This window comes from Varanus komodoensis, unplaced genomic scaffold (genome assembly GCF_004798865.1).
Source record: "Varanus komodoensis strain SLA01 unplaced genomic scaffold, ASM479886v1 scaffold25, whole genome shotgun sequence".
In the NCBI taxonomy this organism is placed as follows: Eukaryota; Metazoa; Chordata; class Lepidosauria; order Squamata; family Varanidae; genus Varanus; species Varanus komodoensis.
The window spans coordinates 8,940,392-8,964,490 of record NW_025335661.1 but is presented as its reverse complement, the minus strand read 5'-3'; the positions used below and the strand labels follow the sequence as shown (position 1 = coordinate 8,964,490).

The following is a 24,099-nucleotide window of genomic DNA, read 5'->3' as shown; positions in this document are numbered from 1 at the left end:
ATCCCTTTAGTCATTTCAACTACACCTGCTCCTTTGTTCCATAGTCTGTCCCAAAACACCATTTGAGAACAGCTGGTTAGATGCTATATTCTGGTTTCCTGTGTAATATCTTAATGTTGCTACTCAATCCAATGAGTATTTTGTTTAACTGGAAAATATTGCTTTTTCCTAAAGCAACCTTTTCTTAACACAGCCTTATTTAAGCTCTAGCAGCATATACAGTGCTTTACAGTGTCAGTTCTAGTCAAGCCATTGAGTGATAATATAGCTGAAGCAACAATGGCTGTGATGTTCATGAAGGTTGCAAAGCAAGGTATAGAGTCAGAGAAGCAAATATTCCCTGTGTTCTGAGTTTGGAATTGTTTCTCCAAAGGGAATCAATGGACTACAGCCAAATCGGCTTAGAAGAGCAATAAATTGGTCCAGTATGTACTAACTATGGAGTACAAGTGTTAGACAAACTAGTTCTACTCGATAACTAGTCCTTAGTGATTGCAAAATTCTACACCATGTGGGTGGGCAGATCACACTTGAACTAATCTATTGTCTGCCTTCTAAAATGGAACAGACTTCTTGTTCATAGTCCATTGACTTGCCAAAGTATCCCAGCAACTGTAGACATTAAAATTCCCCATCTTACCCAATTAGTTCTCCCTAGTATGTTGTAAGCACAACCCACATCATGTAGGCATTACAAAATTCAGTGTTACTCTAAACTCCCTAAAACATCTGTGCATACACATATTTTATCCTAATATTCCATTTATATTCAATTTTTTTCTTATCACAAGGAAGCCTACGATGGTTATGTGGTTCTGTTCCTCTCCATTTTATTTCTCATGTACTTGCAGAACACATTTTAATTAGGTGATTAGTTACTGCAGTTAAGACTTCTCCCTGTTTTTCTCTTTATCTTATTATTACTTTATATTGTATCCTGCTTGGGCCCTGAAATCTGAATTCAAATCCCTGCTTGAACCACGAAGCTCCCTGCATTACATGGGATGACCCCAATCTAAGGATTAAATGTGATAAGCCTATGTACTCTCCTTTGAGCTCCTTCAAGGAAGGCTGGGCTGCAAATGCAGTAAATAAAAAGGAGTTTGGGGATGTCATAAGTCTCTTCAGTGTTGTTGAAACACATTGTCTAGATTGGTTTCAATTTATCAGTTAGCTGCTTCAGACTTGATTCAAGCAAATTTCAGTTCAAGAGGCAGACTATTTTTGATACACTTCCTTCTTGTAGTATGAATTTTGTGTCTGCCTTTGACTTACTGTAAATGCAAAATAACTATTTATTTTGTTTGCTTACCTGCTGCACACAACTCTGAATTTTGCTTATCTAAACATTTTATAATCACTGTTCCTTGATACTAAATTCATTTATCATGTTCAGCTTTCTGCTTCTAGGATGAAATCTAATGGAATCTCCAGCAATCCTATATTAATATCTGACAAAGCAATAGTACAAAATAACACTATCTCTCAGAATATCACTATCAAGATTTTTCTAAGGCTATTGTCTGCTATTGGCCATTGTGATATCAAATAATTAAGCTCCTCCTTGATAAGAATTCCTTCCTTGTTATATTTCTGTCTTATCTGTAAAAGATTTGTGAGTTCACTTTACTCCCAGAATCCTCTACTGCAAGATGGAAGGATTCACTGGATTCATTTAGTTTATTTGTCTCTCTGCATATTGTAAGTTTAATCAGTATTATGTTGGCAAAAACATTTCATCATATTTCTGAACCATGTTATTTATTTCTGTGTTTTATTTTATTTCCTATTTTTTCCTTGCCTTTGGTAGACTTTCTTTCCCAGTAAAAGTAGCTGAGTTTCATTCTGCCATGGAGGTTCTCATTGTCCATAATATATTCACCCTCAAGGCTGCTTGTCCCATTTTGTTTTTAAAAATTGCAAATAGAAAAACTAATGCAGTGTGAAAAACACATATTTTTCTGCAGTTTTAAATGTTCATACTGAGGGGCTTATCTTCCCAAGTTTATATTTTCCATAGCACTATATTAATATACATGCTTGGTAACCATTTATTAATAGTACTTAAATATACAATCAGCATTGTGAAATTATTTAATTAGGCTGAAGGCCATGATTTTCATAGCTAATTGTAGAAAGTGCCCTTTTATGCAGAATAATGAAGGGAGAATAAAATGAATTAAGTATTTATCCCAACTGAGGCTGCACTTGTTTGTCTAATTACATCAAAAATATCAGACAATAAAGTTCATATTCGTCTTTCTCTTTCCTCCTCCTGGAAAATTTCGGTGCTTCTCTCTGTAGGTATGCATTTGAACCAAAGCTGCAGGCTGGAAGGGCTCCAGCTGCTGGCCTCTTCTGTTGAAGAGATGGAACTCCTTCAGCTGCAGATCTGGCTGGAAAGAACTCCAACCTGCCTTTTGAGCTTGGGAACCTGCAGCACTGTGGATGCGCATGGCCCCTGACCTAATTTTAAAAGCCCTCTGGAAGAGATCAGTTCAGACATCTGGCAAAAGCAGTCTGTTTCTTCCCTGACAGCTTACTGGGTGAAGAGGAAAAGGGAGAGTGGGAAGGAGAAAGAAAATGTAAAGGAAACGGGCAGAGAGAGAGAGAGAAAGGGAATGGCTCATCCACTTTCAGTTCTGACCTTCAGAACTGAAAGTGGTTTTCACTGGCTTTAGCCCTGCCTACCCACCAGAATGCAGACCCCAAGGTAATAAGGTGCTTGCCAGGAAATATTTTCTCCACCCATTTTGAGCACTGCTCTGGCAACTTCTTTTCCCATGGGTGCGCTTGTTGGTAAACATGTGAGCCTACATCTGTGAATTCACCCAGCGACAAAGTGGGGTTTGCAGCTTTCCCTCTGAAGTGTCAGCAAGCAGTCCTTCCCCTTCCCTCTCCTCTCAATGAATAAGCATCTTGAGTACTTTGCAAGAGGGATGGGTGCTGCCAATAAGCCCCTTCCTCAGCTTTCTTGCTACTGTTATGTGTCAATTCAGTTTAGTGGCCTCATTTACACTATGACGATTCCTCACGAGTTAAGGAAATAAGGCTCCTCATAAATGAACACAATGGGGGTATAGCACATGGGTAAATCAAGGAAAGCTTGGAAATTCCTATCAAGAGGATCAGAATCAACTGCGGGATGAGGACGTACCTAGTGAGAGATGTGTCCTTACAGTGGATGGAGAAACTTCTTTGAGACCAAATACAAAAGTAGAATGACTGAAAGATTTTCTTAGGAATTAGAACTACTGACATCATACTGTATCATTTTATAACTATTTTCAAGTGAAGGGCATGCAGTGTGAGATCCAGATGATGCCTCTGAAAACCCTTATTGGAGCCACTAAACTTGGGTGTCCTGAGGTGACGCACAATGGGATCAGTTGTGTCACTTTCCTTCTTTCCCATTTGAATTGTGTGATCATCTATATGTACACAGATTGTGTGTGTGAGAGAGGATAACTGTAACTTTTCTTTTTAGGATACCTGGGACCATCTTGTGAAGAAAAAATAGACTACTGTGCTTCATTTCCTTGCCAGAACAATGGGACCTGCTATGCAGACCAGCTCTACTATTCTTGCAGCTGCACCCCAGGATTCACAGGACCTACTTGTGCCCAGCTGATTGACTTCTGTGCTCTGAATCCTTGCGCTCATGGCATTTGTCGAAGTGTTGGAACAAGTTACAAATGCCTCTGTATCCCAGGTATGTGACTCTACCACATTCTTGCAATTCTTCTTAGTTTCTTGAAATATGTAGGTGAAAATTGCTTTATTTTTCCTGTTTAACAAGAATCGCTTCCAGCATGGTGTAATAGTAAGTACTGACACATTCTATATTTAATCAAACATTTCAGAATGAGCACTTGGACATGCAACTTTTCCTTACAGCTCATTTTATATCTGTTGCAACAGCAGAGTTCCAGGATATCGGTTTTAGAGTGAGGCACCAAATGCCTTTGATGCTATAAAGTTAAGTAGTGACATTAAAAGTTTTTAAATAGCTTATTTTTAGCGGCACAAGTTTTGTTCCTTGTCAAAGTAAATCTATTTAGTAATTACAACTAAATATTAAATTATTTTTGCAGAGTATTAAATCACATTTTACCTCCTAACTTTTTTTGCACAGAGGCCATGAAGTGGTAGGTTTGATAAGCATCAAGACATGCATTGGCAATACAATTGCTATGATCTTTCTACCATTTGAAGGTGGGTAGAAGGATACTGGGATGAATGCAGAATTTTTGCCTTTTCTTTCAATAGGAGCTAAGTTAAGCCAAGACTAATGTCTCCACTGATTTCAGTGACAGCTATGGTTTGTGATTAGACTGTCATGCATATGGAATTGAAGATTCTAAGTACTGCTGTGTTCTGTATCAGCACTACCTGCGAAGATAACTGGAAAGTTCTAGCTTCTCTAAAATGAAACTGCTAGGCTGCTACCAGGGCCAATCACTGGAAACATATTTCACCCATTAATGAACAGCAGAATTTGCCCTGTTTCCAAGCTCAGTTCAAATGCTGGGAGTTATCTAAGGCACACTTAATGGCTAATAGGTCCGGTACTTGATGGACCTCCCCATATTAGTCTACCTCTGAAGGCACTCAGCAAGTGAGGCAACCGGTGACCAAGAAGAGAGACAGATCACCTTCAGAATGTTTTTGCCAGGGTTTGTGTAGTGCAAATTTTGATGACATTTTCATGCAGGGCAAATCTGTTTTATTACCTTCTCATCCTCTACAACAATTTTGTTTTTATGTGAGTTCTTTTCTTTTTCAATTTTTTAATTGTAAGCTACCCTGAAAACACTTGAGGTTTTACATTTCAGAAACAAGTCTGCAGACAAATAAGGTATGGTATCTGTAGCTCTCAAAAGCTTGCACTGTGTTTTTTCCTTTGAATTTGCCTAATGAAGGCATTAGTAGTGTGCCAATATGGATTTGTGATTGCTGGGTCCTCATTAACTTTGAATTATTGATTATTATTTTTAAATAGTTTAAGCTGTCTGCAGCTGTTAAAATAATAGACTTTGAGTCAGGTGGAGGATGAGAAGAGCTCTGTGCAGGCTCCCCTCTTTCATCCAGTTTCCCTCATTAAAAAGTAGCAGGCATCCTTAATGGCCATTTGATTGAAGAACAGGAGAGGCCAAATTTGTCTTAAGCTCCCCCTGCCCAAGAAAAAGTCTAAATTGCATGATTAATTACTAGTTTGTAAAGAGAGCTCCATACATTAAGTCAGTGAGGTGTAAATGGTTAAGAGCTTGGGTCTGGGACTCAAGTTATCTGGGTTCTAGTCCTTGCTTAGCCATGAAGCCAACTGGGTGACTTTGGACCAGTCATAGACTCTCAGTCTAACCAACCTCACAGGGAGGTTGTTGTGGGGATAAGACTGAGAGCAGGAAGAAGAGCAAAATGATTAAATTGCTTTGAGGATTTAAAAAAACCAAAGAGATGGGACATAAATCTAATATGTAAGTCAGGGGGCACAATAAGTTGGGTTCAACAGCATGTGAGCACTCTTCCATTTGCTTAATGAGCTTTTCCTTTGCTCTCTTCCCTCCCAGTACAGCCCTCCAGGGGGCATAGGGAAAAGGCAGGTTGCAGAAGGAAGAAAATCCATTTCACTAGCAGTTTTTATTCCGCCACCATTGGATCCAGCCCAATGTATTTACTCATAAGTCATTTGTTAAGAAATACGGCATCTTTTTGGTTTATGAGTGGACTTAATATCCTCATGGATTTGTTTCAAAATATTTGATATACTGTAAGCCAATTTTCTTCCTGGGCAATAAAGCAATACAAATTGATTGGCTGACATCTTTTTGGCCTATTGCTCACTTTCTTCTCACAATAATGACAGCTGGAAGCTCAATAACTGTGATTGAGGCACCTTAAGCAATTTTGAAAAGGGGGATGCCAGATTTATCACTTAGGAAGCCTGCAGTGCATAAATCTGAATATAAAACTGTTTCTTGCCAAAGTAATGAATGTCGTGTTGGAAAAAATGCTAATTTCTACTAGTCTTCAGGATATAAAACAGTCATCTATATATTTTATATTTGAAATATATAGAATGGAAAAAATGTTTCCTAAAATTAACTTACTGCAAGATTTGCTACTACTCAAACTAAATTGCCTTAAAAATAACACTGCTACTTCACTTGCCAGGTAAATGTTTCCCAGTGTCTACAAATTCCTCTTGTACAGTGATCACTCAAAGGGAAGAAACTTCAATTTTGCTTTAAAGTCTGAGTTGCAGTCACTGGGCTGATGTGGCTTTCCTCTCAGTTAACAGCACTCTTCTGTGTTTTACTTTTGGACATGTGAAAGCGGTTGCAAGCACATGAAGGGTTAGCTCTGCCGCTCCCTTACTGATGCTGAATATGTGGTCAGTGCTCCCAATTGGATGTGGTATCTGCCAAGTCTGAAGGTGGCCATAGGAATTGGTCCATCTAGCCCAGTACTGCTGACACTGACTGGCAGCGGTTGTCCAGGTTTAAGACAGGATTTGTTTATAGTGCTGCCTGGAGATGCCAGGGATTGAACCTGGAGCCTTCTGCCTGCAAGGCAGGTGCCCAACTAATGAGTGACACTCATTGTGCGTAGTTTCCAACATGAGGACAGGAACACTGATCGGAGCAGTGGCGCAGGAGTGTTTCTGGCAGGTGGAACACACATTCCTGAGTTCAGAAGTGATTGCCTAAAAAGAAATAGCATGGAATTTGCAAAGGGAATCTTGCAACTGTTTACCATATGAAAAGTCATAGCATTTTAACATCAACTCTGGGTTGGGAAGGAGGTTTTCATCCAGGAGCAGAAAATATATTTCCTTAATTCTTTCACTCTTTTTCTAAATTATTAGTTCAGCCTCAATAAACTGCTGTTCCAAGTAGGTAGCAACATTTTCACTTCTTTTCTCACAGCAGGAGATGATTATGCAAAGTGGTCTGGATTGCTGACCTCCCAAAACCTCCCTGTAATTAGAAGTCGCACTCTGCTATGACACTACATTAAAGTGTGTATTTAGTTTCTGAGAAACTTCACTGGATGTTTTATTACCAGTTTAATTCAAGAGCAAATGCTTGCAGCAGCAGTACTTGACTGTGCAGAGCTTGAAAACAGCCACCAAGGCTGTTACCTGGTTTGCTGAAGTCAGTTGTTTTGATGACTTGGAGGGAGTGTTGCAGAGGGCAAACAGGGCCTCTCCTGAGCTTTCCAGCCATTTCCGCAGCTTCTTTTTAGAGTGAGGAAAGTTCTAGATGGTTTAGAGTGAGGTATTGTCCTAGCTCTGGGGTCGGCAACCTTAAACACTCAAAGAGCTATTTGGACCCGTTTCCCACAGAAAAGAAAACACCGGGAGCCACAAAACCCTTTTGACATCTAAAATGAAGATAACATTGCATATATCGTTTTTTACCTTTATGCTATGTATAAAAAAACTATAGTGTGTTGCATTTATGAAATCAATGAACTGCTACAGAGAAAAGAAATTTTTATTTCTGCATGCAACAAAAACATTTTGAACTCCAAAAAAAAAAAAAAAGATGCTGGGTTGAAGGTTACTTTCAAATAAAATACTTAATGTCTATTTGAGTCTTCCTCATATTTATGACAGCTTCCCGTGCCTGACTGTTTCCTGAGCGGCCACAAAACTAGCACATGTAGTTGAATTTGCAGGCTTCATCCACTTCTTGAGATGATTTTCAGATCAACCTTCCGCATCAGTTCCGAAATGGCTTTTTTCCCCTCATCTCCATCCGGATATTTTTCAGCAAAGGCTGTGTGTTTTTTCTGGAAATGTCTTGCAACATTCGACTTTTTGTTGTTTGCCAATTTCTCACCACATATTAAGCATACTGGTAAACCAGTCTCGTCAGCAGTGAAAACAAATGAATCTGCCCATGTACCATTAAACGTTCTGTTTTCTTCTGAAACTTTTCTTTTCTTGGTTTATCCATGGTTGGCCTACCAGGGGTCAAAAAGCTCAATAAATCACATGCCGGCAGGTGTTGCACATTGGCAGTTATGACACATATTTTGAGCGACGGAGCTGCAGCAGAGGGATGAAAGATCCACATGCGGCTCCAGAGCCACGGGTTGCTGACCCCTGTCCTAGATGGTGCTATGATTTGAAAGAGAAGCCCTGGTGTATTTTCACAATACTATTGTCCACGACAACACTGATGTTGTGTACTGGAACATATAAGGATATATAGAAAGGCTTCCCCACACATCGCTAGGGTGGAGGGGAAAACTCTGAGGAATTCGATGCTCTCTTTCTCCTGCAAAGAAAACAGAAGATGCAGCCTTGGTAAAGTGCATGTTGGATGCCTCAAGCAGAGAAGTCCTAAGTTAATCAGCTCTGAACACTTCCCTAACAATATTATAGAGAAGAAAGGGAGGAAAGAAAAGTTGCCAATGGCAATTAACATACTTTATCATTGTTGTTGTTAGTCGCGAAGTCGTGTCCGACCCATCGCGACCCCATGGACAACATTCCTCCAGGCCTTCCTGTCCACCATCCCCCGGAGTCCACTCAAGCTCACACCAACTGCTTCAGTAACTCCTTCTAGCCACCTCATTGTCTGCCGTCCCCTTTTTCTTTTGCCATCTATTGTTCCCAGCATTAGGCTCTTCTCCAGTGAGTCCTTCCTTCTCATTAGGTGGCCAAAGTATTTGAGTTTCATCTTCAGGATCTGGCCTTCTAAAGAGCAGTCAGGGTTGATCTCCTCTAGGACTGACCGGTTTGATCGCCTTGCGGTCCAAGGGACTCGCAAGAGTCTCCGCCAGCACCACAATTCACCACAAACTTTCACAGCCATACATTGCAACTGGGAAAACCATAGCCTTGCCTATACAAACTTTTGTTGACAGGGTGATGTCTCTGCTTTTTAGTATGCTATCTAGATTTGCCATAGCTTTCCTCCCCAGGAGCAAGTGTCTTTTAATTTCTTGGCTGCAGTCCCCATCTGTGGTGATCTTGGAGACCAGGAAAATAAAATCTGTCAGTACCTCCATTTCTTCCCCATCTATTTGCCAGGAAGTCAGAGGACCGGATGCCATGATCTTAGTTTTCTTAATGTCGAGTTTCAAGCCAACTTTTGCGCTCTCCTCCTTCACCTGCATCAAGAGGCTCTTTAGTTCCTCTTCACTTTCTGCCATGAGAGTGGTACCATCTGCATATCTGAGGTTGTTGATATTTCTCCCAGCAATCCTAGTTCCAACTGGTGATTCATCTAGGCCCGCCTTTCTCATGATGTGCTCTGCATATAAGTTAAATAGGCAGGGCGACAGTATACTTTATCATTAAAGGTCACCAAATACTCCTGTGAGGGAAAATAATTTCTGTAAGGGGAAGTTTAATGTGTTCAATTGTTTTGTTTTGTTACAAGGACAGAAGGTGAAGGGTGTAATAGCATAGGGAGAAAATGTGTATTTTTACTGAGGCTTCTGCCTGAGGAATAATACTTTACAAAGTGGTGCATTTTTGACAGTGGAGTGGGGAATAAATGATTGAGCAATTCTAAGGTTGCTAGAGATCTCAAAATATTGTCTCATTACTCATGTTGTACATGATTCCCTTTCACACTTGCAGTTGCTGCTTGCTTTGCACAAAGGAGAATGCTGTTCTTTTAATTAAACTTTTCATACCTTTATTTACGCTATCTGTGATCTCTCTACCTTAGCTGAAAGGGGTATATTAAAAAAGGAAGCGTATGCTTATGGTGGCAGTGGAAGTGAAAGGTGGGATACCCTATGTGAGGTGTCGTCTTCACTTTTTTTCCTCTGCCTAGAAGGATTCTGTATGTTTTACCCAACATCGGAGTCAAATCGGATTAACTGTTGGTTCTTACATTTTTCAGAAATGTGGGACTAGGCCATGCTGTATTTGTGTGTCCCCAGAGTTCTGGTATAATCTGTAAATGGCACGACCCCTGGTTGAGCTTAATCCATTTAGGTCTGTCCTTTCTTCTCTTCTTCACCTTATTTATCTATCTATTTATTTAAAGCATTTTTATGTCTACTCAGCCAATAATCAGTTCAACAGAGCACTCCCTACCCACAGTCTTACAATTTAAGGAGACACAACATGCAAGGAAAAAAGAATGTGGGGGGGGGGTGAGTGTAATGATCTTAATTACATAAAATTATTTAAAGTAATGGGATGACTGCAACTTCTCATGTCCTTCTGCAAAGTCTGCTGAAATGGTTGCTGGTCCTGACAGTCGAGGGAGGAGACCAGCAACCATCTTTGTGGTTAACAGTTGTGGATTTGTAGAATATATATTGCCTTTTTCATGAGGGAATCAGTGTGGTCAAATGCAAGTATACACTCATTGAATTGTCTAGCACAGTAATGAGCAGTTCATTTTAGTACTTTTTTGTATAACTTTGAGAATTTTTGAGATAGATATTTGACAAGGTTTTGCTGTTTTGTTTGCTGAAACTTTACTGTAAGATGAAACTGTGTTGTTACCTGTTCTGTACTTTACAGATCAAAGTGGACTACCATAATCAATGAGTCATTGTTGTGTACCCACCAATAAAAATGCAGCAGCAAATCATGTTGCAGTTTCTATCACTGGGTTTGCTGTAGCCTATCATGACTTATTTAAGCCAAGATGGGTGGCAGCACATGCCAGCCAGAATATTAAAATTGTCACAGGTCATCACTGTGGTGTCGCGTGAACCTGGTAAGGGTGGTGTATGTGACTGTGAGGTTAAATAACCAGCAGGCATAACCCATTTAACCCGAGCAGAAGCCGTCCTTGCCTGGTCCACACTAGACAGTAAGCCACAGTGAATAGTGAAAATGTTTGCCAGCACATACTGCAGCCTACCATGGTGTAAACAAGCCATGCTGGGCTTCGGCAGTTGTGCAGACAAGCCCAGTGCATTTTACAGGACTTTTTGCTACTATTCATTGAGTTAAAAAGCAAACTGTTATCAGAGATAAAAGGCTGGAGCTTCAATAATTCTGGTATGTAAGTATAAAGGACTATTTCCTTAATTGGCACCCTACTTTCCACTTTCCCTTCTAGATTAGAGAAGGAGTAGAATAATTTGGCTCTGTGATCTTTGTGGCAGTGCTCATCAAACGCTTCTTCTACTCTTTTTTGTCTTTTAGGATCCATGGTACTCTTACTCTCAGGTCATTAAGGGGAGCTGGAATAAAGTGATGAAAAACAGGGCAAAGGGGTGCACTTACGTTATTCTGGTTGTAGTGCAGACAGGGATAGATTGTTCAAAAGTGGTGTGTCTTTTCTATTCTGTTTCTATTGACTGGCATTGCAGCTTAAAAGAACAATCAATTCTCCCTAAGACAGCTTTAATTCCTTTGACCATCAAGTTGCTAACTATTTTAAATAGTTTCTAAAGGGACAGATAATGTGGAAAATTTTCAAAAGTTTCTATTACCTTCTTTTGCATGCATATTTTCACTTTGCTTTCTCTGCCTATGCAACAGTATTTCTTCCTGCAAAAATGTTCCAATTACCAGTTGAAGTAAAAATTGATTTCTGAGTGGAAGGGTAGTGGTAATGAGACTCTGATAGCTGCCTGATCATTGTTTCCCACACAGACCTCAGAGTCTACTCTCTTCACTAAAAGACTAGTTTGGAGGGATCAGGGAGCGAATAACAGGTCTTTTTGCCGAATGGCCATTACTGTGTACAGAACTGACTGGCTACTTCCTAGGCATTGTAGGCCACTTAACTGTAACTTTCCTAACACAGGAGCTCCTTGGCACATTTGCCAGGGCCACTAAGGCAGTCCCCAGCTCCATTCATCCTCCTCTTTCTAAGCTTACAGTAATTCATTCTGTGGAAGTCAAACCAGTGAGTCTGTACTATGACTTGTCCATATCTCTAAACAGAGTACAAGACAGAGAGTACCAGTCACTAATCCTTAGATCCAGCACTTGCCGCAATGCTGCAGTATTCTATGCTTTGGATTGCTCCTTTCTCCATCGGAACTGTTCTGGAAAACACAGACTGCCTAACAAAACAATGTATTTTTCATCATACATCTCCTGATCAGCTTGTGAAATTTACTACCATGGGGTGGCCACTAATTTATATGTCTCAAAGCAATGCAGTGCAAAGCAAAAGCAAATCCCTGTGATTTAAGTAGATTGCCAGTACACCAGTTGCTGGAAAACTTGGGTAGGAGGTGCTGCTTCACTCAAGTCCCGCCTCTGGGTTTCCATGGCTGGTAGGTCACTCTGTGAACAGAATGCTAGACTAGATGGATCCTTGGTCTGATCCAGCAGGGCTCTTTTTATGGTCTTCAAATCACAGAGGGCTGGTTTATTGATAGTTATTAGGACCTTCTTGCTAAGAAGCAGTATATTGCTCAACAAAGGAAGCTAGTGACTAATTACATAGAAAGACTATGCCAGTTTTTTCCATAGTAGCTAATCCATCTTACAAGTACATGATGTGCAAATGCCAGAAGCTGTATTTTTGCACGTAGATGGAGGTAGTTTTGCCCATACTGAAAAAAACCATGCATAATGTACGTGGTTAGAGTTTCTACTGCTTTAAACCAATGTTCTTCCTCAACCAGATTGTGCTGACCATGATCAGACTACTGCACTACCAAAGATATTCTACAGAGATGTTGAGTTGAATCTGTGAACAAATGAGTTTGTTCACAGAGTTAAAATACAATCACTCTTGATTTCTGTGTCAGAATAACTTAAATAATTAGTATCAGGAGACATTATTGAAGGGATTGGCTCATCTGAATGAGTTTCACTTACAGTGGTAGTACAAAAGAAGTATACAGACTTTGCCTTTGTGTGGATCTACAGGAACCAATTAAGGCTGCAGTAATTGACAATCATCTACTGCTACACACAGAATAAGCATTTGCAGAACCTTGTGGAGCCAAGATGTTTTCTACTTTTGATTTGCAGAGTGTATATTTGCTGGTTCTGTTGCATGAAGACAGTAGGGACCTCACAGCATTCATCACACATGTTGGACTCTTCCATTTTAATCATGCTCCATATGGTTTTGCATCAGCACCCACTGCTTTTCAAAAGATGTCTTTGTTCCTCAAGAACCAGCAGGAAGTCTAGTGTTATCTGGAATATATTATTGTAACTGGAAAGACTCCTGAAGAGCATGAAAGTAATTTGTGATCTGTATTTACCTGCATCAGTGCAGCAGACCTGATGTTCAGCTTATCTAAATGCAAATTCAGGCAAAAAGAACTTGGCTTTCTGGGGCATACCTTTTCAACCACCTGGCCTGAAACCTGATTTTAGCTTGCAAACACCATCTCCTACTGATTTGCAAGCCTTGCATTCTTTTTCTGGGCCTCACCTCATGGTATGTCAAATTTATTCTAAACTATACATCTGTCATTGAACCACTCAAAGAATTATCCTGGACACCTACTAAGCAAACTAGTTTTGATTCTGTAAAACACATTATTGTCCCAGGCAGGCTTTACTTGGTTGATACTGCATTGCTTAAAATTGTGACAGCCAATGCTTCTAATTAGGGGCTAGGAGCTATACTCATTCAGCTCCATGAGAGCAACACAGGACTGTTGCCTTTGGTTCCTGAACATTCATTGAGGCTGAGAGGCAATCTCAGCTGTTGAAAAAGAAGCACTTGCTTCTAGAGAACGTATTTGTGGATTCAAGCATTCAAATTGCATGTTGATCACAGCTCTTTGACCACTCTGCAATATGCAGATAAAGGGACTGAGTTGAGCAGGAAGCTATATTGGTGGATAGTGAACCAGATTATGCTCTTTCAATTATGAAAAGCAGTACAGGCCAGAGAAACAAAATGCAATAGCCAATTGCTTGTCCCATCTGCCACTGCCCTCACTAGGTATCCTTCTAGATCAGGGGTGGGCAATTAATTTTCCTATGGGGCCACATGAGAAACTTTGACAGTTGTTAAGGGCCGGACCAATACACTTACAGCTCTGCTCAGTATATATCTCTATAAAAACAGTAAATGAAACATTACAATGATACAATGAAAATGTGGAGCACAGAACAACACTATTTAATGAATATTCACAAAAACATTAGCATTACATGAAAAGCAATAAATTCAATTCAATTTAGCAGATCCTTCAAAATAAAAGCAGTGCAGTTGTATTGCTTGCAACTATATTATGACAATATATATTTGCATTGACTTTTAATTTGCCAGTGGCCTCATGCGGGCCAGTCAGGGTCAGCCATCGGGCTGGATGTGGCCCGCAGGTTGTACAATGCCCAGGTCTGTTCTAGATGATGGTGTGGAAGTTCTTGCATACCTCACAACTGCTCTCACTCTAGGTTGTTGTTGTTGTTAGTCACGAAGTTGTGTCCAACCCATTGCGACCCCATGGACAACATTCCTCCAGGCCTTCCTGTCCTCCACCATCCCCCAGAGTCCACTGAAGCTCACACCGACTGCTTCAGTGACTCCATCTAGCCACCTCATCCTCTGCCGTCCCCCCCTTCTTTTGGCTTCTATTGTTCCCAGCATTAGGCTCTTCTCCAGGGAGTCCTTCCTTCTCATTAGGTGGCCAAAGTTTTTGAGTTTCATCTTCACTATCTGGCCTTCTAAGGAGCAGTCAGGGCTGATCTCCTCTAGGACTAACCAGTTTGATCGCCTTGCTGTCCAAGGGACTCGCATGAGTCTTTTCCAAGTACCACAATTCAAAGGCCTCAATCCTTTGGCGCTCAGCCTTCCTTATGGTCCACTCTACATATGCAATAGCAATTTCAGGCTGCATGCTAACATACCCAGATCAATGAAGTTTATGGAAATTTCTGACAAAGAGGTGCCCAACAATCCCAGAGAGCTCAATGCACAGTTGCTACCTTGCTACAGAGTATGTGATGAACTTTCCCTGCAAGATGGCTATGTGCTCCAAGGATGCCAGAGGAATATGAATGTGGAGTCCACATTCAAAAGCCTTGTCTTTGATACACGTCAGGGTATTGTCAGAACTAAACAACAAGCTATGCAACCATTACTGATGGCCAGGAATGGACTTGCAGACCAAAGCAGTTATTAAGACTTGTGTTACCTTCAACTGCTCAATAAGACAGCAGAGACACATGAACTTCACTAGAGCCAATCCTTGTTCCAAATTATCCATGGGAAAAGATTGCCATTGTAGGTTCCATTGATAGTACTTCAAGTAATTGTCTGTTACTGTGAGGGCATAGTGACCATCTCATTAAATGGCTTGAAATTCTGTTCACATTGCAAGTCATCTCTACTATAGTCATTCCATTCCTTTCTGTAGTTCTAAACAGGAAAGGAAATCCTAAAGAACTAGTTTCTGACAATGGCCTATTTCACTTGGCTCTGACACTTTCCTTACAGTATGCATGGGATATCATCTATGTTTTATTCTCAAGCTAATGGGAAAAATGAATGATTTAATAGAAGCTTTGAAGTTTGTGAAAAGCTAAGTCGGAAGGCAAGGCACCATGGGTGACAGCATTCCATGGGCACATGAGCAACCCTTGGTGAAGCAGTCTTTGTTTAGATGACATAGGAACCCTCCCATGAGAACAACTGTGGTGAGGAGTTGTCATTTGAAGTAGGTCATTAACTCCTTTACACTCGCTGTGCTGTTTTTCTTGGATGAACTAGAAAAACAAGAAACCTCTTTCTCAGTGCTATTTAATCCCTGTTAGTGCAGGAATCCTCCTGCCCGACACTAGCCAGTGAACAAATCAAATTAACCAGAGAACTCAGAATGGTGGAGACAGCCAGAGTCAGTTATCAGCTAGCTGAAAGGAGACCAGTATCATCTAGACTGCAAAGTGGGAGAGGGAACTGCTAGAGGTGCCCACAGGTTGAGCATGGTGATTGTTTTGTTTTTTTTGTTTTAAATTATACAGCAGAGAGCATCAAGGTCAGCAAAACAGTAGCTCCAGAACTTCCTGGTACTGCTGTGTTTCAAAGACTTTAGGTGTTTTGAAACACCCTCTGATCTTTCAGCAGTTCTTCTTGCATAAAGAAAATGTCAAGTACATATGCTCTAAAGATACCTTTCAGCTCCTGATAAGATGAAATTGTAGAACTGTAAATTGTTACATAGACACAGTTTGATTTGGAAATCTGCTAAACAGCCACAAGTTATCTGGCACAAAACATCAGAAAAGTAGACTTATGGGGACATTTGACCTTTCTTTTCTGCACAACAAAAAAGAATGCCAGTGCCAATGACACATGGGTGCTGTCCTTTCTGCAGACTTCTCTCTTTCACGTTCTGAAATATTTATGCAGCCACGTGCTAAGAAACATTTAGTATGCATGTAGCCTGTTTTGAAAAGATCTGTAATCATTTCACGGGGTGGGGTGGGGGGCTGAGCTGCAATTACTGAATACAGACGCTGATGGGAGCAGGAGACAATCTGCTAAACATGCCCAGCATATGATTTTGTTTTGCCAGCATCTGCATTGGAGTCAGAAGTCAATTCTGAGTTAAAGCCATGGTTTCAAGAAACAGTTGAGACATAGGCAGAGGACTTGGTCTAACCCTGTTTCCCTGTGTGGGGAACAACAATGGCTCATTCAGTGCCATTCCTCTCACCTTGTGCACTGCAGCTGTGGCTCAGACAGTACATCAAGTCTTGGTCAACTTTCAAGGCAAGCCAGAGCTAAGCTATAAACTCTGGGTGCAGGACCTCAGACTGGACATCAAATCTAGCCTCATGGGTTCTTAATCTGTCTCCTGGGCACCCTCCAAAGCCACACACGTTTTGCCCAACCACCAGTTGGTTGGTGGCTTTCCAGCCATTGTGCAGTTCCCCCCTCCTTCCAAATTCTAAAACACTGAAATGCATTTTTGGAGGTTTAGTTACTGGCAGTAAGAGCTTAAAGCTAAAATATGCTGGTATGCTTAGCCTTGCCCTTTTTGCATTCAGTTTCAGCCCCACACTGGAATGTGGCTCCTGAGAGCTTCTCGAAAATGGAATTTCAGCTCTTGGGCTGAAATAAGTTCTGTACCCCTGGTATAAGCTAAGGAATAGCCAGGCGTTTCTTCTGTCTAAAACGACATTGACTATCTTGCATGAAATGGCAGAGCATAGAGAATAAACTCTATAATCTGGTTCATGCCTAGATGCCCCGTTGGTGAAGACTTGAAGGATTCTGGATTCCAGGGTTTGGTTCCAGTTTGTAAGCAAACTGCTTAGTGCTTCCCACATACAATTATTTCTGGGTTTTGTTTCTGTAATTCCTTGTACAGGTAAAATGTAATAATGTGCTTGAGGAGAGGAAAGTAGGTTGGCAGGAAATTACTACTAGTGGAAGGCCTTTTATTATGTTCTAACCGAGTGATGACCCACAAGGATCTGTCCGAGAGCAGACTGAAATGGATCCAAAAATTTGTATCATTCAAAACCACCTGGATTTGAGAAGTAACCATCATTTCCAATATTATATTCAAAAGTAGCACATGCAATGCTGGATAATATGGAATATTTAACACCAAAAGATCCAACTTAGGTTTTTTCAATCATCATCTTTTTAAAGGTAGTAGAAATGACATCTTTCTGAGGTTAGACCACCAAATGTTAAGCCTTTATCTGGCAGGTTTAATAGCCAGGAATGAATCGGTCCTCTAAGAAGCTTGTTGGTCTAGGCTACTTGATTCCCATACCTTCCCATGCAGGATAAGACACCTTGTCTGCACTCTGATACCCTCGCCTGAGCTACCAGACAGACACTCAGCCTGAGATGTGCAAACACTTGGTTGGTAAGGCTAGACTGACTTCTGTATATTTATTTGATCATCTTGTATTCATTCCAGGGAGTAATGGTAATGGCTTAGTAGATTTCACACAAACAGAAAATAGTATACAATTTACTTAATGCCTTTCACATTACTCTTAGTCTACAGAAAAGAAACAGAAAATGCATGTATATTTTTATCAGAACTGTCATTCTGTACCCCCTCCTCCTGCCAGGGAAGAAAAGAGCTGATATATGAATTTCCTGTTATGTTGAATGGGCAAAATGATGGCCTTTCTGGATAAATGTTACTTCAAGTTGTTTTGGTCATGAATGCTGCTGAATCAGTGTTGCTTTAAAGGATCAACTGTGTGGTACTTGCTAAAGGCAAATAAATCAGGTAAGGGAAGAATATTGGAAAGAAACGAGACCCAGGTGGGAGGATCCTGTGTGTGGATGGCAAAGGGGAGTTCACATAAGTAAGAAAAGCAGGAGAATCCCATGGTAGGAGAATCAGGTAGAAAAGTGCATAGGACTGATGCCAGTTCAATCTACTCAACTTGTGTATTCTTTGTGGTGATTTCCAGTTATGCTAAAGAGAGTACACTGATTTCAGTCCAGGTGAAACATATAGAACCACACTGAAGAATATTTTTGATGACCCAGCAGTTTAGGAGTTGCATATTGTGATTGATTGCTTTTGCTGGCTTACTCGCTACAAGTTATCTGTCTCTGAGCAAGCACAGTATCTGAAATAATATTAGCTTTTTATTGATTTTGTAACTAAATGTTCGCAAAAATTTCAATACTGCTACAGAACGTTGAAACCATTTCCCTTAAAGTAGCAGTAAGAGTTATGTGTTCTAATACTAGTGATTTCATTTAAGGCTGCAGTGTTAAACTACATTTCATTTTTAATGGGTTTCTTGTACTGGAAAGGGCTGGGGAATACTGGGAATTGAGGGATTTTTGCTTTCTAAATAGGCATAGGGCTGTCCCCCAAAGGGTGCAATCCTATGGTCTCCTGACATTGTTTGGAAGACCATAGGATTTTCTGGCCATGGGAGGCCCAGGCCCTCTAAATGCAGTACTTGGACTCTGAAGGCTGAGCCTTGCCTCCTCACAGCAACTGGGTAAAAGGGGGGATGGGATGGAGAAAGAGGAGGAGGCTGGGGCCACTGAATTACACCAATTCTAATCGTGCTCCAACCACATTCCCGCTCCCTTTCTGACCCTTCATCTCAGCAGCTGAACCGGGCTGCCTAGCTAAACTGCAGTGAAGGTGGAGGTTGCAGCCGCCACAGCTTGCACCTTTCTGTTAGATGCTCATAAATTCAGAGACTTATGAGTATTTGCTGCAAGGGCAATAGGATTGCGCCCTAAAAATCTAAGGAACTTTAAGGACCATTCCTGCCTTCAATTGTGCATTCTCCAAATGAATGAAGAAGGAAATGGATCAGTATTCTAACCTTCCCATGTATTAGGCATAAAATGGACTTAGTATACTAAAGGCAGGCATATTCAGACTTGAAAGTTCTACTTTTGAAAAACCACAATCCCTTAAGATCTGCTAGTTGGAGCCTGGTGAAAATGCCCTACACTTAAAATTAATTATGAGACTAGGAATTTCTTTCAGGTCCTAGAATTGAACTGAGCTCTTAGCCCTTTGGTGCAAAAATCTACTCCAGGGTATCATAAGGTTTCTTGATTTCAGCTGGTTTGTGGGGAGGGGTATGTGGGAAGCTGAGAGATATTTTTCTGCTTCTGTCAATAAAAAAATTGGAAGTCACAAGTCACAGAGGTCTACCAGTAAATCCCAATTTACCTACTTTTCATCTGTGCCACATACAGACAAATGTTTATGTGTACTCTAACTTTCCCCAGCCGGCTGCCATCCAGTTGTTTTGGGTTTGAATGCCTAACAGCTGCAGCTAGCATAGTCGGTGGTCAGCAATTATGAAAATGTTTATCCAAAACATCCAGAGGGCACCAGGCTGGGAAAGCTGGAGCATATTATATGTCTTTACAAACACAGCTACTTGCACTGCACTTAATGAGGTTGCTTTGTGGGGCCAATGGATGCAAAATCCCACCATTTGCCCTCACATGTTCAGTAGGAATGACTGAATGAAGGTGAGAACTGAGCTCTTTAGATAGTTCATATATGTACAAAACCTCTGGTACTGGCAGCTGCCTTCCTGTGCTTGTCTCATGGTATTCAGAGTCATGAAAGAGCACTTCCTGAAGAAATGAGAGTAGTCCTCTCCGTATATATTTCAATATACATGTTAAAAAGAAGTCCATTTAGAACATACAAAAAACAACAGAAATTGCTAATGTAGCATGACTTTCTAGTTGCATGGGGAAAGAATCTCCTTTGCCATTTATCAAGGGCCACATCACTTTGCTGTTTAGCAAGGCAGCTTTTCAGCTAATATCTGGAGATCTGGAAATGGCCATCAGGAATCTGCCCCTTCTAGCAAGTATGAAGAAAGTCCTCCCTTCCTAAGGTTTAAGACATGTGGTAGGTGGAAGCTGCCCTCTACTGGAGAAAAATGGTATTTTTTACATATAGCATGTGATCTTTGAACAGCTGTTGTACAAAACAAAATGTTAATCATTTCCCATTCAGTCATTTGTTTTAACAGGCAAATCAGCACATTTGTTCATGGTGACAGATATTTAGGAGAAAAAACATTTTCAGTCATACATAACACACACACACACACACACACACACACATTGAGGTACTTCAGTCCATTTGCAAGAGCATGTTCATGGAGTTAATTATTGTACAAACAGGAGTTCCAGGTTACATGACATAAAGTAATTTTTGGGACCTGTTCCATATCCACATGTAGATTTGTCACAAAGTAGTGATGGTTGATTGCTTATTAGAACATGGAAAGGGTCTTCTGTTTCATTACTTGTGGCATTTAGCTCATTTACTGTGTTACAAAAGGAAGTAGTTGGAGGTTTGCCCATTTTAAGCTACCTGTTATCATTTACATTTGTGATTAAAGTTGTTTAAAAACATGCAGGCATGTTATAGGATGGCTGATGGGTAACACTCAATCCTACAGTGCACATTTTCAGTCCAACCATTTACTGCAGTGAGGAGACCTGTGCTATTGTGTGCTTTAATTTTGTCTTGAAAATAAATGGGCTGTCCCTTTACATTTTTCTCGCAGGAGATGAGCATTGTTTCATAGCACTGCTCTATCTACCTAGCACTAAGTAGATTTATGGAAATAAGTGTATGCCAGAACTTGTAGTTAACCTGAGAACTCCAGAATATAAAATATCAATGCACAGCAGGAAATACAGCAATCGGTGCTTTCCCCCTAAACCTGTGAGCACCACAGTTTAGGAAAGATGCAGACAAGCTGGAAAGGGTTCAGAGGAAGGCAACAAGTATGATGCAGGAACTGGAAACACTGCCCTATGAGTAGAGATTGAAAGAACTGGGCAGCCCATAAATTATTTTTAATTTATATTATAATTATTTTAACTAGTGATGTGAGCCGCCCCGAGGCTTCGGCGAATGGGGCGGCATAAAAATGTTTTAATAAATAAATAAATAAATAAATAAATAAATAAATAAATAAATAAATAAAGTTTTCCCTGGAAAAGAGAAGACTGAAGTGAGATATGATAACTCTCTACAAGAACTTGAAAGGCTGTCCCAAAGAGGAAGGACAGGATCTCTTCTCACAAGAAGAAAAAGATGGAGGATGGAGCAGCAACCTGTATTTTCCACTTCTCAGTTGTCTCCAAGAATTTAACATTTGGGATCTTTGGGCCCAAGCCAAGTGAATCTTGATGTACATGCTTAGAATACTTTTGGATGATCTAAATATATGAAAGGTGAACCATCTTTCTAATTAAATAAAGGTGGTGGCATTGAACTAAAGCCTAGTGTCTAATCAGGAGAATAATTGCTGTAATTTACCAGTCATAATTGCTGCACATTCCTCTTTAAATCAGGATTGCAAGGAGATTCTACACTAATCCAGTGAAACTGAATGAAAGTTATGCAGCTGCAGTAATTAGTCAGTTCCTCCCATATATGAAAATACTTTGCTAATAGCATGGTGCTATGCATAATGAACAAATAATTCCTTATTTCCTTACATACAAATCAGAATAAACTTCTGTATACAATGAGAAATACAAAAGACTCATAATAGAGGGAACTACATTAACACATAATCAGTATCTTATTCTGTGAAAATGTTACTTTGTAGAATAAGTGAGTTCAGTGAAAGCTACGCCAAAACTGTGTCCGAACAGATTGGTAGTATTTTTCTGTACATATTACCATGTGAAATAGCTTTCTCTCCTATTTGATGTATTGTACAAGTTTGAATCTTCTTGCTGCCTTATCTACAAGACAGACTTTGACTGCATGCCATTAATATGAACACTGTGAAGTTCACTATTTGAGGTACACCTGAAGGTTGGATTTGAGAGAAACCTAATTTCAGTCAAAAGTGATGCTATGCACCACTAGTTTGCTGTAAGTTTTATACTTTTATTCTACTGTTGTACCAATATGAATACTGAATCTGTGAATTGGTTGGCAAAACTTGGTCTCCTTAGGTTTCCAGTAAGGCCACTGGACTGCTTTCCTAGCAATAAATACAGACTTCTGATTGTTCAACACATGAAATATTTGAATGGATCTTGATTTTACAGGAACCATCTCCCAAAATGTCAATGTGCATTCAGTGATACAGTAGTTTTAAAGGTGTAACTGTGCAATGTAATTAAGTCACCTCTTTACCATGGGTCTTGGTAAAACTAATACCACTGAGTCTCATGACGCTTTCATCTTTTATTCTGAGCATTATAGGAGCTATCCATGGTGCTGAACTCCATCCCAAAGTAGGTTCAACACCATGGATCTTCATGGATCACTCTTAGAAACTTTAGAATAAAAGCTTCAACGGATAAGGAGTTGAACTGGCATATAGGAGTCATCAGCCTCCCCTCCATAAAGGTGGTGCTGACAACAACACCATGACATCTTCCATATTCTTCACTGTGTTAGGTTACCATGGACTCTACTGTGAGGAAGAATATAATGAATGCCTTTCAGCCCCTTGTCAGAATGGTGCTACCTGCAGAGACCTTGTCAATAGCTATGACTGTGTGTGCCTTGCTGAATATGAAGGTAAGAGATGAGTTGCTCTAACAAAGGTGGGTTTACATTTTTCTGCAAACGCATCTAGTCAGTGTGGCCTGCCTATTTAGCTTTGACATGCATTAGAGGAGGGGTAGTTCACATGATGTCTGTGTGCCCCTGTACACCTTTCTCGGCACCTGGTGAGATGCCCTGCTCCCCCCACCTTTTATCATCATCATCTTCACCATTTTTTAAAGGTAACAAAGTTTTCTTAAACTGCCTGGAATCACTTTCAGGCTAAGTGAGGGCCTCCAACTGCTACGATCTTCATTACGCATAAATACCTTTGCACCAAATGTGAGACTGCTTAGGAAATGAAGACAGCTCTGAGCTGATGCTTTCCTCTGCAGTGTGCCCAGTCACCAGGTAAAAGGATAAAAAAGGAAGTTTTTATCACTTCCACTGGTGAAGGTAAAGGTGAACCTTGGAGAAGTGAGCTAAAGAAAGCGGCAGGGGCAGGAAGGACGGCAGCAGGAAGGCAACTTGCTGGAGGAGGTGAGAGGAGAGCAGAAAGCCAGCTAGGACTTGAAAGCAGCTAGCTGGGAGCAGCCTCTGGGTTTTAAGAGGATTCTGTGTAAGTCTGGATGAGTTGTGGGGGATTCCATGCATGTGAGGAAGAGAAAAGAAAGTGAAAGGGTTCCTGAGAAAAAATTAGTGTAGCTTTTCCTGTGCTTAGAGCGGAAGAAAGGACCTAGTATGGGTCCATGTACATAATAGGTACATGGGGTGCTTTTGTGTGTATGTGGTGATGCAGAGTGAAAATGAAATAGGATGAAAATGAGTTGGCTGGCAGAGGATGCTGGGCAGAGTGTTTGCCAGCAGTGAAAACAGTGGGCTCCAAGGGTTGCTTAGTGCACTGGGGCTCAGGTCTCACCTCTGTCTTGCACTCTCTTTTGAGCAGCTCTCCTGCCTTTGTGACCAGCTGCTCTTCCCATGGCAGCCACCTTGGTGTGGTGCTCAGGACTGTTCTTCAAATTGCCAAATCTGTGCACAGGACAAGATTGTTTACCACTATCCTAAAAAAGTCCCTTAAAAGTAAAAATGCTTTCATGACATTCATCTGTAGCATGAGAATAATTCGCTTAGCGTGCAGTCCTAATGGATTGCCACTCTGTAGACAGGGGATTCTAAGACTTGAGCCCATTCAAAGTCCTGCTGGCAAGAGTTAGGCAGGGCAGGCACAGCAATTGAGGC

General features: G+C 40.7%; 1 protein-coding gene across 1 annotated transcript in view; it reads left to right on the top strand.

The window, feature by feature from the left end:
• The window catches only part of DNER (delta/notch like EGF repeat containing), a 137,887-nt gene that overhangs the window by 99,319 nt on the left and 14,469 nt on the right, over positions 1 to 24,099 (top strand). The window contains exons 8-9 of the mRNA XM_044432745.1: positions 3,488 to 3,712; positions 22,771 to 22,893. Of these exons, the coding sequence (XP_044288680.1) occupies positions 3,488 to 3,712; positions 22,771 to 22,893 (348 nt within the window). The remainder of the gene's footprint in view (positions 1 to 3,487; positions 3,713 to 22,770; positions 22,894 to 24,099) is intronic.